The sequence below is a fragment of the Xyrauchen texanus genome, chromosome 3 (assembly GCF_025860055.1).
Source record: "Xyrauchen texanus isolate HMW12.3.18 chromosome 3, RBS_HiC_50CHRs, whole genome shotgun sequence".
NCBI classification, from domain to species: domain Eukaryota; kingdom Metazoa; phylum Chordata; class Actinopteri; order Cypriniformes; family Catostomidae; genus Xyrauchen; species Xyrauchen texanus.
Window position 1 is genome coordinate 1,460,184 of NC_068278.1, and position 24,998 is coordinate 1,485,181.

The 24,998-nt window shown below is 36.9% G+C and overlaps 1 protein-coding gene across 1 annotated transcript in view; it reads right to left on the reverse strand.

Moving 5' to 3' along the window:
• The window catches only part of LOC127633152 (astrotactin-2-like), an 875,437-nt gene extending 850,694 nt beyond the window's left edge, over window positions 1–24,743 (reverse strand). The window contains exon 1 of the mRNA XM_052112037.1: window positions 24,396–24,743. Within this exon, the coding sequence (XP_051967997.1) occupies window positions 24,396–24,711 (316 nt within the window). The 5' untranslated portion in view covers window positions 24,712–24,743. The remainder of the gene's footprint in view (window positions 1–24,395) is intronic.
• Between the last annotated feature and the right edge of the window lie 255 nt (window positions 24,744–24,998).

Below are 24,998 nucleotides of genomic sequence, written 5' to 3' on the forward strand. Positions count from 1 at the left end.
TAAAATTGTACCTCACATGAAGAACACCAGGTAAGGTACTGTAGCCCCTATTGTATCTGTTAGTTTTCTTATTACTATTATTATTATGCGTCTTCTTCCGCAATGGGAGCCTATGTCAGCTCATATGTAGGAAATGCTTAAATTTGAGGTCTCTAGGACAAACCCCACTACCAGTGCCACTACCAGTCCAAAACTCCTTCAAATGGACAGCTTACCTTAAAATTCAGCTCATTACAGTGGCCACGATCTTGGATTATGACGTTTAGAGTTTAATCTTTTCATGTCATTTAAACTTGGTCCGATTTACTGATTGTCCAATTAGAACTGTTTCATTATGTTCTTTCTGTTTTTAATGGCATTTTGAGGAATACAGAATCTGGGTGTATGTGTCTGTTTGTGTGTATGTGTCTATGTGTGTGTGTGTGTGTGTGTGTGTGTGTGTGTGTGTGTGTGTGTGTGTGTGTGTGTGAGTGAGTGAGTGAGTGAGTGAGTGAGTGAGTGAGTGAGTGAGTGAGTGAGTGAGTGAGTAAGTGAGTGAGTGAGTGAGTGAGATGAGTACAGAGAGCTGTTGCCATGTATTAAATTCAGGGTTTCTTGTGCATGACGAGCAAAGAAGCACCATTATAGAAACATTTTTGTTATATTAGTATTAAATATAGCAGTGAGGCTTGGAAATTTGTTCAGCTACGAACGTAGTTAAATATCGCATAAAGGTTGTGGCGGCCCATCAGAGAAGGCAAGAAAGGCTGAGCCTCCTCAAAATGATCGTGACAACAAAAGTTATAAAAATAGTTGTTTTAATTAATTGACCTACTAACATATATTACTCAGATGCCTTTAATGGAAAAATATGTATGTGTTTATTTATTTTTCCAGGTGAGTTATAATCATGTGAATCAATATGAATGCCAGAGGAGGCTGACAACATAAAGCCTCCTCTCATTAGTAAACTGACCAATCAAAATATTCAAATGATGCAACGTCATCTTCTTCTGTCCACAACGTGGCAGAAAAAAGGCAAAACTGAGGCAATATGACTATTCAAGCCAATCAGCTTTCAGCATCACATTAATGAGTCATCATTGTTTGTAATCAACGTGACAGCTAAAGAAAAACATTCCAAATTTGTCAAAATATAGATTAAATTAATGTTATTGGATGATCAGAAAAACATGGGAAAGACTGAGTGACAAGATCATATATAAATGAAGCAGTTGAGGATAGACTTCCTCTACACACAATGCATTAGGTGATGAGTGTAGATGTAACTGTACATGAAATTGGGCCCTCCATTAATTTCTAAATGTTTGAATTGTGATTTGTTCTGTTTGTTTAGTGTATTGAAAAGTGTTGGGTTGGCGATCGAAACAATTACAACACATCGGTAGTAATCAAGATTTTAAAAATACAGACGGTGGGAATATTCTGTTTATGGGAGCATTACCAGAAAAACACATATTATAAAACATGATATTTAAACTCACTGCAATATTTTATTATCTTTCAATACTGATTTACATATTGGCCTTCCCAGAAATTTCCCTCACAGACTACCACTGATATACTGTAAATACTTTATATGAAATATTAGGGGTTGGGTGGAATGCTTTAAGAAAGTATTCTGGGCTAAAAATGTAATACTGTCTCTTAATCCTCATGTTGTGTCCTGGTCATTTTGACCCAAAGAGGATTTTCTTTTGCCTGAAAATGCTAGTTATGCCAAGTTTACACTACACGATTTTAGGCCCGATTTTCACTCACTACATTTTTGTAGCGATTGCCGCCAAAATCCCAAAATCATAGGCAAATCGGAGCTTGCTCCCTTGAGCAACGATCGCAACGTATTAATTCTCAAAGATGCAATTTGAGAGAAGCGCCGATGCATGGAAATATCTGGACCTGTCTGCGATTCCAAATCGTGCAATGTGAAATGCGTTTTGACTGAATACAACTGCAGCGTTGACCTACAGCCAATGAGAGAGCAAGAAACGGGGCACGGGAAGTTTCAGTGGGAGGAGTCTTGATGTAGCTACAACAGAACATCAACTAGCATGGTTGCGGTATCAAGAAAGTCTCACTGGACAGAAGAAATGGAGGATACATTTGTGGATCATTGGCAGGCGCACCAGTGCCTATTTGATGTTTCATCTGAACTGTACCACAACCGAGTGGAGAAAGAGAAGAGTTGGAGAGAAATTGCCAATTCTCTTGGACAGTCAGGTAAGTAAATAGGTAGATTTTTCAGTAGGATGTACTTTTTCATATTGTAACCAATAAAATATATGATGCCTTTAGGTGATTAAAAACATACACATTCTATTCTGAAATGCATAACATATGATCATGCATTTGTTTTCGTATCTCTTATCACTTCTCGAGTGTACTCTATTGTGAAATGTAATTTGGAGTCCAGGCAGAGTCGTCTGGGATTCGTCAGTAGTAAAATGTTTTGTAATGTGTTCACACCTCGTGTAATTTGAAAACTCTACGACTTCCATTTCAAGACAGACAGTTGTGCAATATGAACGGTACCACAATCCAATGTCTGAAAGTCGTGTAGTATGTAGGCATTAATGTTAACCTATTGGACTAAAACTTACTGGCTTTGCTCACACAGGGTATCACAACTTCCCCCCAAAACATTTATATATATATATATATATATATATATATATATATATATATATATATATATATATATATATATATATATATATATATATATAAACATATAATTATATATATTATCTCCCCATTCATTTTCAATGGCCGTTAATGTTTTACAAATTTTTGGTCAAGTATAACTTTGTGCCATTTTGATCAAAATAAAAGCATTTCAAATCAAACTTTCTGGTTAAACATTAAAGCACACTAGTGTGATAAATTGTACAGAATCATTTTATATTTTACTTAATATTCCCAAAATTACCCACAAATAATGTTCTTTTCACTAAAAAATGGAGGTGCATAAGCTCAGGTCAGTGAAGCCTATGATCAATAAGTTCCAAAAAGAAATACAAACCTGTGCCATTTGAAAGAAAACAAGTTGTCAAAAAGGTCCAATCCAGTATTTGGTTATAATATGGCATAACAAGAGTTAAGAATGAATAAGCCATTTTTAATAGGATGGTAATTTTTGACTGGGAACACCAAATTAGGTATAAAATATTTAGTAACTGTGGAGGCAGGGGCATGGTTGAGCGGTCATCTGAGGGAGAGAGGAAGCAGTAAGGTTTTCCATCTGGGGTGAATTGTGACTGATTACTAGAGTTGGGATACTCGAGTCCGAGTCAGGAGTCCAATTCTGTTGGACTTGGACTGGTCATGGAGTCAAATATATTTTTACTCAGAGTTGACTCAAACTCGAGCCTTTTGGACTTGGCAATGAAAAGCAAACAAGAAACAAATAATAACGTAACATAGGGTGACAATATGTCCTCTTTTTCAGACCTGAAAAACGTGTCCGTCCAGGATTTAAAAATTGCCTCTAAATGTCTGGGATTTGGCTTTGTTTTCATATTGATGTACTCTCCACAGATAGTACCAGTAACGTTGCTCCCTACAGGCATACTATGCAGTCTGTGTAGGGCACTAACTCCCTAGAGGGGCAACAGAAAGTCCACCAGCTGCCCTTACTCACACGTTTTAAGATATTCAAGGTCAAAAAACAGTTGCGGAATACAGACGATCGCTTCACGCTCATATTATGAGGAAAATTCTAAATACAATGAAGAACACAAGTGAGGGCACACAACAAAGTCTCTAGTTATATTTTATCCATAATAAATGTAATGTGAAAAGAACTAAATGTCAGCCCAAGTTTAGTTTGATCTAGACTTTAGGGAAGTAGGCTACACCTGGAAACAGCGGGAGGACTGAAAAGTGTGAAGTGTAGTACTGTAGTATATAAATATCTTTTAATAGTATCTGATCTTTTCGGTTTTTATTTTATGTTAATTTTATGGGCATTATTAAATGTTTTAATATAGCCATTTATTAAATGTATTAAACACTTTAAATGTATTTAATAAATTACATTAAATGTATTTCACCCATAATTTTAGATAAAAGTTGAATGGACAAATTGAAAATTAAGTAGAAATAGAAACTATGGGGCCTTGGTAGGTCAGCGTGTATTGACGCTAACTATCACCCCTGGAGTCGCGAGTTTGAATCCAGGGTGTGCTGAGTGACTCCAGCCAGGTCTCCTAAGCAAGCAAAATAGCCTGGTTGCTAGGGAGGGTAGAGTCACAATGGGGTGCCTGGTGTGGATTGTGGAGAGACCACATGCTGTGAGTCTCTGCAGTGTCATGCACAGCGAGCCACGCGATAAGATGCGCGGATTGACAGTCTCAGAAGAGGAGGCAACTGAGACTTGTACTCCACCTCCCGGATTGAGGTGAGTAACCACACCACCATGAGGACCTACTAAGTAGTGGGAATTGGACATGCCAAATTGGGAGAAAAGGGGATAAAAAAAAAGAAAAGATATAAAAACTCAATTAAAATTAGAAATAATAATAACTCTGGTTGTAATGACTAACGCAGCTTTCACTTTCTTTAGTCTACGTTTGAGTGGAGGGGAAAAAGCAACAAATAATTGAAAAAGTCAACAGAACGCAACTGAAGTGTGTTGAAGGACAGTTTTGTCTTTATACACCAAAAGCTTATGTGTTCATTCTGAAACCACTTTGATATTTGTTCAGCAGGATACTAATTATTAGTTTTTTGCTTTTATATTGATAAATAGATTTTCTTAGTTGTGAAGGTTAAAATAAGCTAAACATATTGATGTTGAGTTTATGGTTACAATTTTAATTCAGATTCTTGAACAGATTCATTCAGACTCGACTGTTATGGACTCGGTCTTGAGTTAGACTCGGCCTCTTTTGGACTCTGACTCAAACTCCATTGTTTAAAAGCTCAAACTTGACTAAGGTGGACTCAAAGCCAGCATTACTAATTACATCTTCTGTGTCCGTAGTGAGAGACGGGGGAGATAAAAGGAGAGCCAGTCCACAGATGGAAGAGAGAGATCCACACCAGAGACCAGAGACAGAGTGTCTGTGATTGAGAGTTTGATATTTGCTGAAAAGCTGTTTTGTTTTATGCTAAAAGAAGTATTTTATGTTCCTGACATTTAAGTTGGTAATAATTAATCGGTCTCACCTGACTGTTGAAACCGGCTCCCGCCTCCTCCCTTCTGAGTGAACTTAAGAACCTTGTGACTGTAACATATTCCGAATTCATCACACTAAAAAGTACATGTTCAGAATACTTTTACTTTTAGAATAGATATTTATAAAGGCAAGGCACAATTAGAAGAATTGCATTTGACAGGTCATTATAATCTTATCTGAAGCGATACACCTCCACTTTTAACATCTAAGTGAATCTGAATAACTAGTTTCTCTTAATTAGATATAGAGTTGACACTATTTTTCTTTCTTTATGGAAGGTAGAAGGCCAACAGAAGGCAGTCTCTGGCAATTTTAATATTTTAACAAAAAATGTAATCTACTTCACTCATTATTTGATTGAACTATTATTGGATGCTTTGATTCTTTTACTCGACCTTGATTTTTATTTATTTATTTATTTTAAAGTGAGATATAAATATTCATATGCCTGTATGATACAATACATGTCACACTGAATTAGTTGCCTACGGTCCATTTTTTAAGCATCCCAAAAACTGCCACCCATTCCTCTAACTTGCAATTGTGTTTTCAAATTAGCCAAATGTACTGTAAAAGCATCACCCTGATAACACTTCAAAAGCACTGGAGAGAAGAGATTGAGGAGAGTTTTCTTTCAAATCTGATTTAATTTTAGATCATTATGAGAGAAGTATTCTAAAATATTTAAACAAAATGTCTGTATTCTGAATACAGGTGCTTGAATGAATGAGGACTAAATACAGTAACTTCATTTTTGTATTCTGAGTACCATTTCAACCCAACCCTGGCAATATTTTACTATCAGTATAGCCAGATACATTACCTAACCTCACTTCTATTTTGAATGGCAAGCTAATATAACTTCATCAGCACTTTACATAAATATATATATAAAAGAAAGAGAGCGTTCACAGCTCCTACAGTATATTATTTATTTAATACTGTTTTTTGTGCCTAAGATGAGTAAAGGAGGACAAGAATAGACTCTGGTGTTTTTATCTTAATGCACATTTATAATACATGCACATATTTTTATAATCAGTCTTTGGTAACACTATATGATAACTTGTTTAACAGATCATTATTTAATGTTTAACAGATTATTAGTTAATGTATATTTAAATACATAACTATTTTTATTATATTAATATACTACAGATTATTTTAACAGACGTGTTCCATTGTGAATATCTCTGTGGTTGTCCAGTTAAATAAAGCGAGTTATCACTTGAATGCCACATCTCACAAAAGGGGCTACATGAACTACTGCTCTCATGCACTCTGATGAACATGTTCAGAGCTATCCAGCAACAGTCAGTTAAGATTTCAACTAAAAAAAATTTGATTTTTGTTTGTTTCTTACCGAACTGTATTGTATCCTTTAGAACTTGGTATTAGTTGCATGGAATCATTTATTAGACTCATTTTCCTACTTTTGCATCCTTTTGAAGCTTGAATAGGTGGTCACTATCCACTCCCATTGTATGACATCAGGAAGCATATTTTATTTATTTATTTATTTTCAAAATTTGTCCCTTTAGGACCTTTCACACTGTGCTTATCCCAGAGTCATCATCTTTTTAACCCCTGCTTTTAATGCAAATATGCAAATAAGAACATTTCAGTGTGAAATCTCAGAACATGAACACCAAGGATTAATTATTAACCTGAAACATGAAACAAGATAACCCAGGATTTTGTTTGCCCAGGGTTAAGGATGACCCTGGGTTAACAATTCCAAGTCTAAAAAGCTATTTTTTCTGATGGGGAAAAAAATAAATAAATTAACAAATAATTATAAACATATATAGGCTATATATATATATATATATATATACGTCCAAACCATACCCATGATCATTTGTATCCAATAATCAACACTCTTCAAATAGCCAAGTTCTCCTAGGTCAAGAATTGCAGGTGCTTAAAGCTTTAAAAATGCCAGATTGGAAGCTCACTAGGATTTGGAAAGAAGCTGTTGTCTAAAATGATATGCTATTCTGTAGAGTTGCACCACTGACACCAAAAGTTCATCTGCACTGTGCATTTTATCAAGGGCTTAACTGGATTAAAAATGGTAGGAAATCATTCAAAATAATTAATACTCATACTGTGTATTTCAAGTTCTGCTTATTGCCCTTGCATTGAGGAGGCGAAACTAATTATGCACAAACCTCTTTCAATTAGCATGACATTTTAAAAAGGTTAGAAAAATCTATTAAAAAAACATGCACAGAGTAATCGTGGCATTTCCTGGTTTCACCTGAGATGGTGCAGTGATTGTGTTTATATGAAAACAGCAGGACTGGAACCCCGGCGAGCTGCATTAACCAGCAACATTGTCTGATTGTTTGCTGATAATAAACTATTCTGTGTGGTCTCAAAGTTTACACTCTACAGCATGAAGGGCATCACTTGTTTAAGAGCAGTTTGTCAAAATCAACTGTGCAATAGTCAGTAAAGCTCAACACACACACACACACACACACACACACACACACACATACGCGCTTTAATGCATTCATTCAATGTGATTACAAGTTAACATTAACGCAATTAATCATAAGAAACCTTCTTACCATTGGAGCAATGTAAGCATGAAGTACCACCTGTTTTCTCCAGGGGGCAGTAAGCGAAACTCCAGCTGTGTAGGCAACACGCACCGTATACCGAGAACAAACCACACACATTGACAGAAGAAAATACAAGTTAAAGGCGTGTTCTTGCGATCAAACTCTTGATGGAGCGCAAATCCAGATTTACGGATCTCAAAACGGAAAAAAAGTTTCAAACTACATTTAACTTGACACAGTGACCTAAGAATTGGATGTTTATGATGTGATGCAACTAAAGTTAGATTCTTTAAAAGCATCCATCTGATTTGTACACTGACATGCTCTTAGACAAGCTTATAATTAGTCTCAGACTGATTTAGGAATTCAATTGTCAAATGGGTAACACTTTAGAATACTGTATCTTACTTAATTCATAACTAATAAGGAATTACTGCAGAACTAATAGGTAATTCTTCATTAACACTTAAGTCACTACTATTAACTACTAAGGAAGATGTGTTAACTAATCAGTATGTAATAGCATGTTATAGTTGTGTTAAGTAACGATTAGCTAATCAATAACTATTGAATTCAGTCATGCCTCCTGATGAACTACTTTTAATTATCTACTAATTCAGCAACAGGAGAAATAACTATTGAGTAACTACTAATGAACAGTCGATTAATTACAATTACAATAATATCATAACAATTAGCCATTACAATATTCAGGTTGTGGCCCTTTCTTCTTCCTTACTTCTAATGTTATTATTACTATGGAAATGCAATACGCATTTCGTGGAATTACTACACTCCCAAAATGAGTCATTACAGCAAATTTAGTAGTTTTGGACTGTATGGTCAATTGCTTTGTGTGTGTGGTCTGTAACCACAAATCAACAACAGAATGGATCCCCATCCCCACTATAAGTGACTAGCCAACTTACCTCAGGTAGGTTTATGATTTATACAGTATAGTCTGTGTGTCTCTTGTTTTCCTCAACACATATCACATTACATTTGGGTAAATTATTCCTGTATGTAAGGCAATGAATAAGGGGAAGGGAACATACAGGGAACCCCTGAGTAATTAAAAAAAGAATTACCACATAATTATCAGGGAATTACTTACAACCTGGAACAGTATTCTAAAGTGAAAATACAGGGAACCCATGATTATTTAATACAGAATTACCAGATAAGCATTCATTAATGGGGTTCCCTGTATTTTCACTTTAGAGTTGGCTAGTCACTTACACATCTTCCTTAGTAGTTAATAGTAGTGACTTAAGTGTTAATGAAGAATTACATATTAGTTCTGCAGTAATTCCTTATTAGTTATGCATTAAGTAATATACAGTATTTTAAAGTGTTACCGTAAAATGGATTGCTGTAAAAGCCAATGAAAGGCTTATGTTCAATAATATAGGTTTCTAAAGCCACTTTTTATATTGTCTTATGAATGCTTTACTTATCTAACACAATAATGTAATGCATTTTATTTATCTGAATATTTTTATTTATAATATAAAAATTGTATTTGCAATTGTAAGGGGCTTTCTCAGCAAAAATGCATATGTGATTAATTTGATTAAGTATATACCATGCAATTAATTAGATTACATTTTTTTTAATTGATTGGCAGCCCTAATATATATATATATATATACAGTGTATTCAGAAATTATTCAGACCCCTTCTTTTTTTTCTCATTTTGTTGCAGCCTTGTGCCTCTTTCACATAGCATGCCGAAGCTGCACGTGAGCCGAACTACAGCAGTGCTTCGCAATCTTTTCTCTGCAAACAACATGTTTGCTTTTATACCAGCAGTTTTTCTGCTGTAGAAACTGCTTCCCTCTATGCTGAAAATTAAGTTATAAAATGGTAATCAGGAGTGATCTATTGTTAAGTGTTACAAATGGGATTGTATTGAAATCTTATTTACATGAAACTGGTGTTTTCTAATGCAGTCTTGTAGAATTATTTCATGTAGTGACAGCCAACACAATAAACTCTGCTCATTTTTTAACATCTGAGGATACCCGAGCAAATATGAGACAGTGCCACCTATAGTTTAAAAGACAATCCACACTTATGTGATGACTCTACCCTTGCCATGTCTCTTTGCCATCAGTCTGACATGTCAACTGAGTGGCACTGTGTGAGAAGGTCCTGGGTATGAATCCCCACCTCGACAAATCATGTAGTTAAAAAATCTGTTGTTTAGGGATGAAACGATTAGTGGATGTTATTGACAATGTCAACGATAAAAAATTGTTGACAAAAAGAAAGAACAGCTCACAGTCCAGACGCACTCCAAACTTTCCAAACCGATTAATGTGATGTAGATTGCAAAGTATGAGAGAATTATAGTACAAAAATAAAAAAAAAATAAGTAAATATAGAACCAGTGTTCTTGACGTGAAATAAAGCGGAGCCGTACTTCGCGTTCCGCTTGAGCAAAACTTGCCTATCGGAGCATCTAAAAAGGAAACATCCGGGCGTTATATATTTAATGCATCCTTTATTAAAGTTCAAATAAAAAGGAAGCAGGTTATATAAATAAGTACATGCTCCGAAACTGGCATTTCTCTGTGTGGACAGAGACGCATAAATGAGTAGAAAAACAGCGCAAGTGAGTTTCAGACTTCTCCTTGCTGACCACACATCCCCGTGAGCAGGGCATTTTCATTTCAGCACCCATTTTAACAGATAACACCATTCCTACTGCAAGCAGGAGTGCGAAGTATAGCGTCCCAGACGAGGCAGTGAGCAGATAGTTTCGGCATTGAGCCTATTTTTGCAGTGCGGCTCACGCTGAGCTCAGTGGCTCTGGGTGCAGTTCAACACTAAAATTATCAGGAGATTATAGAAAAAGACACAAAAGCATTAATAAAGGGAATAATTAATACAATTTGCCATTCTGTGTATATATGTATACAGTATAAACACAACATTAACCAATCACAACCAAGTGTGCTGATAAAGATGAAGTATCATTGACCATTGATGATGAGCTACATTTCACAGACCACATCTCAAAGACTGCAAGATGATGTAGATTTACACTCTACAATATCAGGAAGATAAGACCCTTCCTCTCTGTACATGCCACACAACTGCTCGTTCAGTCACTTCAGTAACTAGACTGGACTACTGTAACGCTCTCATTGCAGGCCTTCCTGCATGTGCTATTAGACCTCTCCAAATGATCCAGAATGCAGCAGCACGTCTGGTCTTTAATGAACCTAAGAGAGCACACGTTACACCACTTTTTGTCTCTCTCCACTGGCTGCCGGTTCATGCACGTACTAAATTCAAGGCCCTGATGCTGGCATATAAAACAGTCACTGGGTCTGCTCCAGCATACCTAATAACATTTATGCAGAGCTACGTTCCCACCAGAAGCCTGCGGTATGCTAAGGAACGTCGCCTTGTCATACCAAAACACTTTCCCAGACTTTCAGTTTCATCATACCACGTTGGTGGAATGACTTTCCCCAACTCAATCCGTGAAGCTAACTCACTCTCTATCTTCAAAAATTGTCTAAAAGCACATCTTTTCCAAAAGCACTTAACCGGTCACTAAAAAAAAAAAAATAGTGACAAAAGATAGTGAAACTTTGTAGTATGGCACTTTTCGTACCACTGTCTCCTTAAAATTATTTGCTTATGTTTTCCTCTATTGTAAGTCGATTTGGATAAAAGCATCTGCCAAATGAATAAATGTAAATGTAAGTATACGTGACTGCCTGCTCTTGTCCTTGAGGCAGCAATAACCTCACCTTATTATGAACTTATTAAAGAAAAAAATAGACACAGGATACAATAGATAAAAACATTTTCTGCACCGAGGCGCTGCTGTTTCTCACAGAAGAGACGCAGCCAAGGTGAACATCCAACACGACTGCCCCGCTCACACGCAATTTACCCGGCGCCCACACCCCACTCACGGAAGATGTGGGAACCTGGCATGATACACTATCTCCTGTGGAGACGCTCATCCCTCACGTGCGCGCGCACTGCAGCTAGATTATAACGTGATGGCTCGCAACTTAGTGAATCATATGTGTCATGGTGTGTATCTTATCATGAAGAAAATCACAGATTCAAGCTCTAATAAGAAGAGGAACTTTGTTTTTTGTTAGTTAAAGATGAATCGAATTGTCCAAAAAGGTGCGTGAGTGTAGTCTTAGCCTATTAGAAAATGGCAAAAAAAAAAAGATTTTAGATGTCTTTTTTGGTTTGTTTTCCAGTATAAATATCTAAAACTCAGGATGTACTTTTGCTTCAGGAGCTACACTGCAGAAGAAAAAAATTTTTTTGGAGAATGTTGAATATTCAGTGTTAGAGGCGTTATGCTCAAATTCTTTAAATTATTATTTTTTTCACATCAATCAACACTCCATTCCCCATAATAACATTAAAAAGTAAAAGCTGAAATATCACATTGACATAATCTGACCCTTAACTCTGTACTTAGTTGAGGCACATTTGGCAGTGATTACAGCCTCAAGTCTTTTTGCGTATGATGCGACAAGCTTTGCACACCTGCATTTGGGGATTGTCTTCCATTCTTGTCTGCAGATCCTCTCAAGCTCTGTCGGGTTTGATGGGGACTGTCAGTGGTCAGTCATTTTCAGGTCTCTCCAGAGAGGATTATCCCCTGCCCACCCTCCAAGACCTGTACATCTCCAGAGTGAGGAAACTGCAGGTAGAATCACTCTGGACCCCACACACTGTCCACTCGCTCTTTGAACTGTTGCCCTCTGGCCAGCACTACAGAGCACTGAGCGCCAGGACATCCAGGCACATGAACAGTTTTTACCCTCAGGCTATTTTCTACATTTTTTATACTGTATTTTACTTCTTGCATTACACATTTTGAATCCATTTGACTATGTCTGGTTGAAATAATGGTTCCTCTGATCTAAAATAAATAATACTTTTAAATCACCCATTTAAGCAATTTCAGAGCATATAATACCAAGATTGAATATCAACCCTTCATCTAAAGGTCAAAAACTAAACCAAAATACACTTAATCAGAAAAGATTCATCAGTTATGTTTTCATGCATTAATTGCTGTATTTGCTCTTTAAATTCCTCACCTTGAACAGAACATACCAGCAAAAAGGATCAAAACTTCAATCTTGTCTATTTTTAATCTTCTCTCTGTCTTTCTCAACATTCCCTCGTGTTTCAGGTAATAAATCATGTCTGAGTGCTCTCTCTCTCTCCCTCTCTCTCTCTCTCTCTCTCTCTCTCTCTCTCTCTCTCTCTCTCTATTCAATTCAATTCAGCTTTATTGGCTTAACAATTGGAGTACAGTATTGCCAAAACATTTTAAGGTTATGTAAACACAAACTGTTTTAAATAATATAATAATACAATAATAAATACAACAATTAGTAGTAATGGAAAAAAAATGTAACATTTAAATACCAAGAATGATTATATAAAATAAAAAGACAACATAGGAGAATATACAAAATATGAATTAAATGTATTCAGTGAATTAGTCATGTCTAATAGTGTGAATGGCAGATACATATTTAGCAGCTAGTGCGGCTGTGCTTTCGACATCTCTAAGTATACACTATAGGGGATTTTCTCTGTATCACTGTGTATAAAGAATGATGGATTCAGTGTTTCAAATTTGGGGCAAAACGTTTCTCTTGCAGTGTGGTACTTGGGACAGATGAGAAGAAAGTGTTTCTCATCCTCTATTTGCTTTAGGTCACAGTTTCTGCATATTCTATGATCTCTCTGTGTACAGGCTTTCTTATATCTTCCTCTCTCTATTTCTAGATCAAAATTAGTGTGATCGAGGAGGAGGGCGGGGCCATGACTACGCATGCTCAGCCTCCAATTGAGCCAATCAGCCGAGGAGACGGACAAAGGCAGCCATATGCAGAAGTTCGAGAGAGAGAGAGAGAGACACACGCAGCTTCCGTGTGTGTGTTTGTGTTTTATGACTTTATGTTATAATTTTACATAAAATATTACTTTCAGCCGGTTCCCACCGCCTACATTCCCATCCTTTAAGACTGTTGCATTGGTGCCGAAACCCAGGAAGGAGGAATGATGCGCTGTCGTGGAGTCCTCACCACTGCCGTCTGCCAAAAGGAGCAGCCGCTGCCTTCCGCCGGGGGACAGAGTCGCCGCTGCCGGCTGCCTTGACGCGAGGGGAGGAGGGGCTCATTTCCAGCTGCCTGGACTGATGGATCTGCTACCTGGGCGGAGGGACTCGCTACTGGCCGCCAGAACGCAAAGGGCCGTTCCATCCGCCAGGGGGCGGAGGACTTGCTGCTGTCCGCCTGGGGAGGAGCAGCTGTCATCCACCAGAAGGTGGAGGAGTGGTCGAGGGCCAGGCAACGGCATGTCTGATAACTGATGAGCATTTTTTTTTCTCTCTCTCTCTCTCTCTCTCTCTCTCTCTCTCACTGTCGCTCCACCTCACTCTATACCTCTCCCCTTTTGAGAGGTGGGGAAAAGCCTGCCGGTAGGTGCAGCCAGAAGGGCAACACTCCCCCTCCAGAAAGGATGTACATAATGCCAGGGGTCCCCGGCCTGAGGCAAAGGTGGAAGGAGTGTGACGAGGAGGAGGGCAGGGCCAGACCATAGATGCGGCAGTGAGACAGAGAGAGAAAGAGAGAGAGAGAGAGAGAGAGAGCCATACACAGCTGTTGTGTGTGCATTTGTGTTTTGTCGTTATGTTTTAATTTTACATTAAATATTACTTTGACTCTTCAGCCGGTTCCCGCCTCCTCTTTTGCCATTTTAACCCACATTACAATCACTTAATCTGTATTTTGAGAGGATATTTCTCTCTTTAAATTGTTTAATTGATAAGTACTTTGCCAATGTTGTGGTTCTATTTAGGGCCGAATAATATTGGAGTTTGTTTTGGAGTTTATTTCCATAGCTGAGACTATGCCACCACAAGGACTTAGAGCACATTGGGAATTGGGAGAAAAGGGGGAGATAATCCAAAAAGAAAATGTGATTTTAGGTTTGTACCTGGAGTGAATCACATTTAGTCATTTAGCAGACGCTTTTATCCAAAGCGACTTACAAATGAGACACATAGCAAGCAATTTGTCATACAAAGTTTAACAATATCTGCAGGATAGGACTAACAAGTTCTAACAGTGGTTGGAGAAGTAAAGATGCTAGCACAAAAGAGACAAACAAGGATTTGTTTTTGTTCATTAAGAGCATGTTGAGTGCTGTGGTAAGTGCATTCAGTGTGGGTTGGTTAAGTGCTCATGGAACAGCTGGTTCTTGAATGTTGAGAAGGTAACAGCAGATCGTGTGTAGGTTGGAAGTTCATTCCACTACAGAGGAGTAGAGAAAGTGAACAATTGTCAAATAGACTTTGAGCCTCTTTGTGATGGGACCACCAGGCATCCCTCATTCATAGACCGCAGAGAGTGAATTTGAGTATAGCCCTGAAGAAGTGAATTGAAGTAAGAGGGTGCAGTTCCATTGGCTGTCCTGAAAGCCAGAGTCAAAGCCTTGAATTTGATGTGGGCAGCTACAGGTAGCCAGTGGATTGAAATCAAGAGCAAGTGTATATAGAGGATGAGACACTTGTGGGATCTCATTGGCTAGGAGGGCTTTATATTTTATTGACTCAGGATCAGACTGATGAACAGATCTCTTCTGTATTTCAATTTTTAGGAGATATAAGCCTAATTCAGTCCTGCAGCCTGTATTGGAAGTACCTCTATGTACCCCCAAAATATTCTTTGCAAATTACAATAAAAAATTTTCTACTGCAGTTTTATCCCAATTTTGAAAATTTCAGACAGGTCCCCAAATTTCACATCCATATAATATAATTGCTCTAATGATTGAGTTGTATAATTGAATCCATGTTTTAATTAGTAATTTCATATGGCCGAAATGAGATGGAAACCCCCAGATGCACCAATCTCAATGCAGAGGACCTCTCCTCTGTAGCTGAACTGGTATTTGTTTCACTGAGATCTGGCCTTCTTCTGGTACACCATGACTCTGGTTTTTTCAAGGTTGACTGTAAGGGGCGACTCCTGACAGTACTCTTCAAGCTCTGCTGAAGACCCTCTGCTGTGGGAGATAGCAGGTCTAAATCATCTGCATACAGCAGACATTTGAACTCAGTGTCATGTAGAGCGAGGCCAGGGATACTGCTGAAAAATCATTTATATAGATGTTCAATCGGGTTAGACTCCGACTGCATCCCTGTCTCAATCCACGTCCCTGCTGGAAGAATACCATTCTGTGATTTCTCATTTTGATTGCACATTTACTGTTTGCACACAGGGATTGTATAATATCAAATGTTTTTTCACCAATGCTAATTTGAAGAAGTTTATCAAATAAACCATAGTGCAAAATTTTTAAATCAATAAAACGTGCAAATATTATTTTTGTCATTTATGTTTTTGTTAATTCGAGTATGAAGAGAATAAATGTGGTCAGATGTGCGCTGTTTTGGTAAAAAGCCAATTTGTAGAATTGAAATGGGGAGTTGAGGTCTGACTGTAAAAGCTAATAAAGTTTTTGAATAATCGACCATCGAGCAATATGTGAATCTACCAAGAGAATCTCCCCTGGTTCTGTCATTAATGATTACAGTCCTAATCCTTTACAGAGCTTTAACATTTGCTTTCCATTTGTGTTCACTAAACTATCATAACTGTTTCTTGGTGCGATAATTGTTGGGGATTGAAACATGATGTCACCGAGTATGTGACCGTTATTGACAATATTTAAATCAATAAATACCCTCCCAGTCCTTGCATTTAAATCTCCACATATGAGGATATTTCCTCTGGACTGGAAGTGTAGGATATCAGGATATGTAGGATAACTTTAGAAAGCATTCCTCTAAATAATAGGGAGAGTCATGAGGTGGAATATAAACAGCACAGAGGTCAAGTTTACTCTGTGGTAGGACTGACTTTATTTCAAGCCAAATAAATAAATACATTTTCAGTTTTTACTATTTTAATTATGGATAGGCAGATCAATCCTAAAGTATTGATACTTCCGATAATGATGTTGTATCAAAAATAATGATCATCACACAAAAATGTTGGTTCTAAAATAATGTTTTTTCAAACTAGTGATATTGTTATTTGGTTACCATGAAAAATAATCATAAGTTTCAACGTAAAATAAAAAGGATTAGGCTATATAAGCAAATACTTGTGCAGGATGGGAACTATTTCTTCTTCTGCTCATCTTAACATGCATAAATGCTAAAAGACACAAGCAGACAAGCGCTTGCACCGTCACAAGACTCGTTCAAACAAGAAGGGATCAGTGCCTTGTAGAGAACAAATCAGAGAAACAGCTCCTGGAGTAAATTCACACTAAAATAACAACGTAACTAAAGGTCACAGTTCTTATAATGAGTTTGTCCATCCATCCATCCATCCATCCATCCATCGTCAACCGCTTATCCTGTGTACAGGGTCGCGGGGGGCTGGAGCCTATCCCAGCTAACATTGGGCGAAAGGCGGGGGACACCCTGGACAGGTCGCCAGTCCATCGCAGGGCCACACATAGACAGACATACACACACTCACCTCCACATCCACACCTAGGGCAATTTTTTTGGAGACACCAATTAACCTAGCCTGCATGTCTTTTGGATGGTGGGAGGAAGCCGGAGTACCCGGAGAGAACCCACGCAGACACGGGGAGAACATGCAAACACCACACAGAAAGGCCGGGGCAACCAGGGTTTGAACCCACAACCTTCTTGCTGTGAGGCGACAGTGCTAACCGCTGCACCACCGTGCCGCCCATGGTTAAACTATAGTTACTTTAGTGAATTTTTGTAAGGGTAAACAAAATATAAGTCGAATTATGACAAAATTATTTTAAGTTTTATGCCATTTAATCCCAAGAAATCAAAATAAATAAATAAATGAATAAATAAATAATCAATTTAATAGAAGTATCGTATTGGTATATATATATATATATATATATATATATATATATATATATATATATATATATATATATATATATACACTGTATATATATGTGTGTGTGTGTGTGTTTGAGTTATGTATATTAATTAATCAGTTTCGAAGCAGACGATGTCCAGTAGATGTCTGTCTCTCTCTCTCTCTCTCTCTCTTTAAGCTTTTTATTCAGCAGTTTGAGAAAGCATGCTGAGAGGTAAAAGCTAAATGATTTCTTCGGCACCTGTCGATAGTTTGTTGGTTTTCTTTCTAAATAACTAAAGGAATGCAAAAACATTCATTTGAACTTCATGTGATTTGCATTATAGCCATTAGGTTTTTGTTATGATCAGCTGTGTGAAGAAAACTGGGTTTTTATGTTTTCTGAAGAAAATGCATGTGATGCTTGCCTTTACATTTGCACTTGTACACTTTAATTCTTGATATAATAAATGATGTTGTTACTCATGGAAATACCCATTCTTGATATGAAAAATGGAGTACAACTTGTAAAAAGAAAAAGAAATGCATTTTCTCTATTAGCATAATTTCACTATTATCTGTCCTGTTCATTGCAGATATCTATACTATAATTAATTTTGTACTAGTAGATATTTCAAATACACATATCAGCTATGTACATCTTAATAGTGAAAATGCAATTTTATATATATTCCAAATGATATTGTTACTTGTACAATAAAGTGATTTGATTTATTTGATTTGACAAATATCATTCCTGATATGAAATTACAGTAACACTTTACAATAAGTTTCCATTTATTAACAATAGTTAATGGATTAGGTATCATGAATTAACAATGAACAATATATATTTTTTACAGTATTTATTCATTTTTTTTAATGTTAGTTCATAAAAATACAATTGCTCATTGCTTGTTCATATTAGTTCACAGTGCATTAACTAATGTTAACACATACAACTTTTGATTTAAAAAATATTTTAATATATGTTGAAATGAACATGAACCAAAAAGTATAAATGCTGTAAAGATATTGTTCATTAGTTAGTTAGTTAGTTAGTAACTAATGTAATTAACTACTGTTGACAAATGGAACCTTAAAATTGTAATTGTACCTAAATTAACAATAATAAAAATATATAATTTATATCTGAACTTTTATTTCAACATTTTAGATTTAGTATTATTTTGAACATAATTAAATTGAAGAGAAGCTAATTAAAAATATTATTTTTTATTAGCATTTATATATATATATATATATATATATATATATATATATATATATATATATATATATATATATATATAAATGCTAATAAAAAATAATATTTTCACTAGTGGTATATATATATATATATATATATATATATATATATAATATGTTTTTATATATATATAATTATTGATATCAAAAATATTTATTGACATATATATTTATTTGGTATTTTAACTAGTAGAAATTATATTATAGATATAATATGTTTTGAACAGGAGAGTATGGATCAAATCTGCTAGAAGCTTTTTGATATTCCATTTTTGATATCAAGATTAACATTTTCACTAGTGGTAATTCCATTCCTGATATCAAGAATTTGTATTTTATGTATGCAGCAAGTTACACAAGTACACAACAAGATACACAATAATTCAATACTTTGGGTGTGTAAGAAATAAGTATAAGAAATAGTAAAAGTGATGCTTGACTTGGCAAACATCATTGAAATGCTGTGGACCATCAAGATTTAAGTTGTTTTCTGCTGACACACATTCAGTGTCAATACTGTCTGTTGTGCCTAAACCTTGATGGACGACAAACATGAAGTTAATACAAAAAGGAGCAGTGCTGCTTTGTCAGTGATCAATACTTCCAACCATTCGCTTATTTTTCAGCATGAACTGCTGATGGAGTCGGACTGAGTTCTTCAATACAGACATATACTGTATATTCATTTTTATTACAGAGCAGTTGACACATGTAACTAAACCTCTATTTTAATACAGTAATCCTCATAAGTTGGCTTACTCTGATATTTCATCACCACAATCCCAAAACCACCCAGCTGATCGCCCTAGCACTGCAGTCTAGTTTCAGCTCGGCATGGGTCACTTGGCCAGAGGAGCCCGAGTAAAATTAGCCACCATTGCAAAGCTGATTTGGACAGTCCTGCCCAAATCCATTTTCCATGGGCTGACATAGTGACATTGTAGAAAAGGTCAACTAATTCACTGGATGCTTAAAAGGTCAGACTCAAAAAAGCAGAGAACTGTCATTAATGAGAGATGTAGACTGGTATACACTCGTTCACTTCAGCTGCATGTGTTTTGAAGCTGCCAGCTGCTTTTATTTCAAACTTTCAGTTTCATTGGACACCTCTCCACTCCTAGCTGTATTCCAGATGGGACGTGTGTTCTTGCAGTTCTAAATCTGTGGTGCGTTCTTATGCAAATCTCACACCACAATACTAGGGCATTGAGGGTGGTTGCAAGTTCGATGCTAGGTGGTTGGTAAAGTAATTGAGTGGTTACTAAGGCATTGCTAGGTAGTTGCTTGGATGTTCTGGGGGTTGCTATGGTGCTTTGGGTGGTTGCTATGGAATTTACATGGAGTATCTGTGGTATGACACACTCCTATTTACAACAACTTATATACAGTGGCAAGAAAAAGTATGTGAACCCTTTGGAATTAGCTGGTTTTCTGCATTAATTGGTCATCAAATGTGATCTCATCTTCATCTTAAAGTAACAACTTTGACATCAATAACCTCAACCATTAGATTTTCGGATCATTCTTCCTTAAAGAACTGCTTCGGTTCAGCTATATTCTTAGGATGGCAGATGTGAATGGTTCTCTTGAGGTCATTCCACAGCATCTCTATTGGGTTACGATCTGGGCTCTCACTGGGCCACTCCAAAAGGTGGATTTTATTTTTTTAAGCCATTCTGTAGTAGATTTACTTTTCATGGTCATTGTTCTGCTGCATCATCCAACTTCTCCTGAGCATCAGCTGTCACACAGCCACCCTGACATTATCCTGTAGGATATGTTGAATTATTTTTTCCCTCGATGATGGCAAGCGGTCCAGGCCCTGAAGCAGCAAAGCAGCCACAAATTCAATACTCCCTCCGCTGTACTGTACTGATGTTGGTATGCGGTGCCCTTTTGACACCATGTGTAGTGCAGCGTGTTCTTCACAAACAATTCAATCTTAGTTTCATCAGACCACAAAACATTTTCCCAGTAGCATTGTGGAGTGTTAATGTAGACTTCAGGCTAACAGCAATGTTTTTGTTGTCCTGCCTGTTTAATGTTTTCCATAAAGTAGACTCATGATCAGAGATGCTCACCAGCTCAAATGATTCCTTCAAGTCTTTAGCTGTCACTCTAGGGTCCTTTTTGACCTCATTGTGCATTCTTAGGTGTGCCCTTTGAGCCATCTTGGCTGGACAGCCACTTCTAGGGAGAGTAGCCACAGTACTAAATCGTCTTCATTTATAGAAACATTTTCTAACTGGGGAAAAATGTATATCTAAGCTCTTCGAGATAACTTTTTAACCCTTTCCATCTTTATACAAATCAATAATTATTGATCATATGTCTTCTGAAATCTCGTTTTTGCGAAGCATGGTCCACGTCAGCGGATGCTTCTTGTGAGTAGCAAACTCAAAATGTTTGAGTGCTTTTAATAAGCTTAAGTAGCTCTAAACCACACTTCCAATCTCGTCTCATGAATTGGATGCCAGATTTGCCAACACTTGACTCTTTTTAGCTTCTGTTGACATCATTAGTCTAGGGGTTCACATACTTTTCCCAACCTAAACTGTGAATGTTTGAATAATGTATTCAATGTGTACATTAATAATACAATAATCTGTTTGTTATTAGTTAAAACAGATTGTGTTTGTTCAATGTTGTAACTCAGAAGAAGGTCAAACCAGATTTTAAGACAACTTTATACATAAAAGCATGAAATTCCAAAGGATTAACATACTTATTCTTGCCACGGTAATTATTATTCATGTAGTTTTTATGAGCTCATTCTGTTGAGAGACTACATGGAATATTTGTAATTTCTAAAATGAATCTGTCACACAGGCCCAAAAGGTGACAAAGAATTTACAGAAAAACGTACAGAAAATGTGACCTGTTACAGCACCCAAGGGACACGATTTAACCTAACACATTTATGTTGACAATAAAAAGAGTTATGTTATGTGTCCCATGTCATACACTGCCATGTGGCTTTAATGTGCTTTTAAACAACATTTGTCTCCATTGACAAACCATGCATTGCGTCCAAACACTGTACTGCACGACATGAAGAAATCACATGGGATCATATGATACACATGTACAGTGATATTCACCTTTTCATTCTTTCTTTTTTCCTTCCAGTAGAAGTCAACATCAATATTGTATTTGAGTGTAACTGAAATTCTATATTTGGGTGAAAGGGCAACACAGTGATCAATACAGAGCAGTTGCCATTACTGTTTTCCATTCAATGTTTGCACTGACTGTACTGTTACAAGACAAAATGTGTTATATCTGCAAGTGATTCTTCAGCATTATGCACAATATTTGCATGCTAAACAGATTAATAGGCAGCTGTGATACAGTTATGGACCTTAATCGGCAAAGGAACACATTGCAAAACAGTGCAGTCATCAAAATATACTTTATTTCAGGCTACGGTTGTGACTCCTCACCACTACCTCTATTGCATGTGCAGATTATAAAGCAAAAATGCACATTATATATACTCTAGAAACGTTAATGTTTGTCTAAAAATGCACACCAGTAAAACCAGCTTTCATTCACTTTTAAAATATTCAAAATATTCTAATGCAATAGGACTTGTCTTCACAAAGTCTTCAGAAAACCATCTTTGCACAGATGCTTCGTATTACCCATAAAACTCCTAATAATTTCAATCAATGCATAGAACTATATGCCGTTTCTATAAAGATATAAATGTATATGTGACCAACGGTCAAAAAAGTAGCGGTATTCGACATCGTCTTTGCATGAAGTACACTTAAAAATGGAAAACATACTACACAGCATATTCATTTGAAAGACAATATTTCTATGTAAGACATCTAAAAAAATACATAGGCATTAATACACCTCCAAAGACCACTATAGCTGCAACTCAAGAACCAGATACAGCTAAAGATGTTTTTAAAAATCTCACCTAAGATGTAGAACGGCAGCGCTCACACACCACTGACATTAAACAGTTATGGAACATGATCAGCACAGCAACACATCACAACACTTTAAAGCCATCAGAACATACTTCATATCAGGTGTTTTGGACATGATTGTTTTATATCACAGGACTTTTCACTGCCATGTCAAACAAACAGGTACATAATAAATATTTCCATAAACTCTGTAGATGTGGTGCGCACCAGAAACAAACAAGGTAACGCTATAATGTTCCCTTTGCAAAGGGTTTATAAAGGGGTTATTAATAACTAATAATTCATTTGATTAATGCATTATTAACTAGTTATATATGGTTATAACAACATGGATAAAAAGGGTGACTTTAATACAATACCTGACAAATTGTGAGCCCTTTTTCCGCACGTTATAATTGCTTTATAACACGTATTCAACATTAGTAACTTGTAGAAATGTACCCTAATGTAAAGTACACACCCATGAGGCCTAAAGGAGTTTATTAAGGAGTTGTGAACATTAGAAAACCATGTAACGGTCATCAGGCTTTGTTCTGTGATACACAGTATGCGGAGGATGAGCATGAAGACCTGAAAAGTGTGTTTGTGTGTGTGTGGGGACGGGTGGGGGGGGGTACAAGGACAGGTAAGTTGGGACAGCACTCGGAGTAGCATAATTTTTTTACATCAACATGCCAAGGAAAGTGACGACACAAGTGAGTCAGGACATTACACTAATCAATATAAGAACATATAATCCTTCCTTTAAATCTCATTATAATAGTCTAATAGTGAATATTTTTTGCTGTATTGTGACACAATCCATGAATTAGGGCATTTATGTTTTTATTAATAGAAGTATGAGTAAGTGTATTTATTAAGCATTTATAACATGTTAAGTTCAAATTGGCAATTTTTGGCATAGCATGAAAGTTGCCATATTAATGCATGTTGCTATAACTGCATATTAATGATTTGTAAATTACTTATTAGTAATTAATGAACACCTTTATTAACCCTTAACAAAGGGAACACCATTGCCTGATGCAGTAGGAGAACTTTTATAATTCTCTACTTCTTAAAGCCATCTATGCACTGGTGCTTTACAAGTCCGAAACCAAAACACAGATCTGAAGTACCATTAATGAAACAACACTAAAAAAAACGTTAACCTCCACAGACAATTATAGCTCAATTCAAGAACCCTGGACCCTCTAGAACTTAGTGTAAAATGGTTCTTTGTAAGAAGAGTTTATTTGCTGAACCTAAGAACCATTCAAGAGCCTTTATGTGTTAAGAGTGCCCATGTAATTGTCAGACTTTTTGTATTTTATTTTTTTGCTCAGAGAAAGTAAGTAAACAAATATTCGAATGCCAAACATCTCACTTTCTCCTTCTGAGATCCAGTGTGCAAATAAAACAGACTGGAGGACCAACAAGAGCAGCGTTCAGAAACCACCTCACACCTCTCATCTCTTAGTTCAGCACTAGATGTGATGGACAGCAAATTGTTCTCACCTAGGGTGAAGTACGGCAGCGCCGTGTTGTCCAGATCATCCAGAACCGCGATGCGCCCCGGCAGGTCAGTCCTGACGAAAAGCAAGAGTCTGGACTCTCCTCCTCCGGCGAGACTCCCGGATCCTGCACCCGTGAAGCTGAACTCATTCTCCCGGAGCACGGGAAGCGTGGACACGGTCACGGTCTTCACCTCACACGGACTCTCCGCGTCGCTTCTCTTGTCCCGGTCCTTGTCCAGTTTTCCTCCGCCGCCGGTTCCGCTCGCACAAAGCGCGAGCAGCAGAGGTAGCAGGACACGCGCGTCTCTCGGTGTCATTCCGCTCTGCTCGTGGTGCCGCTGCGCGTGGATTGAGTGGCTCATGTAAAGCGCTGATGGTTTATAGCAGTGATGAGAGCGACCAGCAGGCGGCAGCACTCATCAACCGCCATCATATACGTTAACATTTACACAATATACACAACAACTGAAAACAATACAATTCTTCTTATGTTTTAAGTTATTTATTTTACATAAATAAAAGTTTTCAGAGGCTGGGGAGAGGAATAATGAGTAAGTTAGTCAAACATTTTGTTAAAAATATTGAAAATGGGGTCCCTTACAAA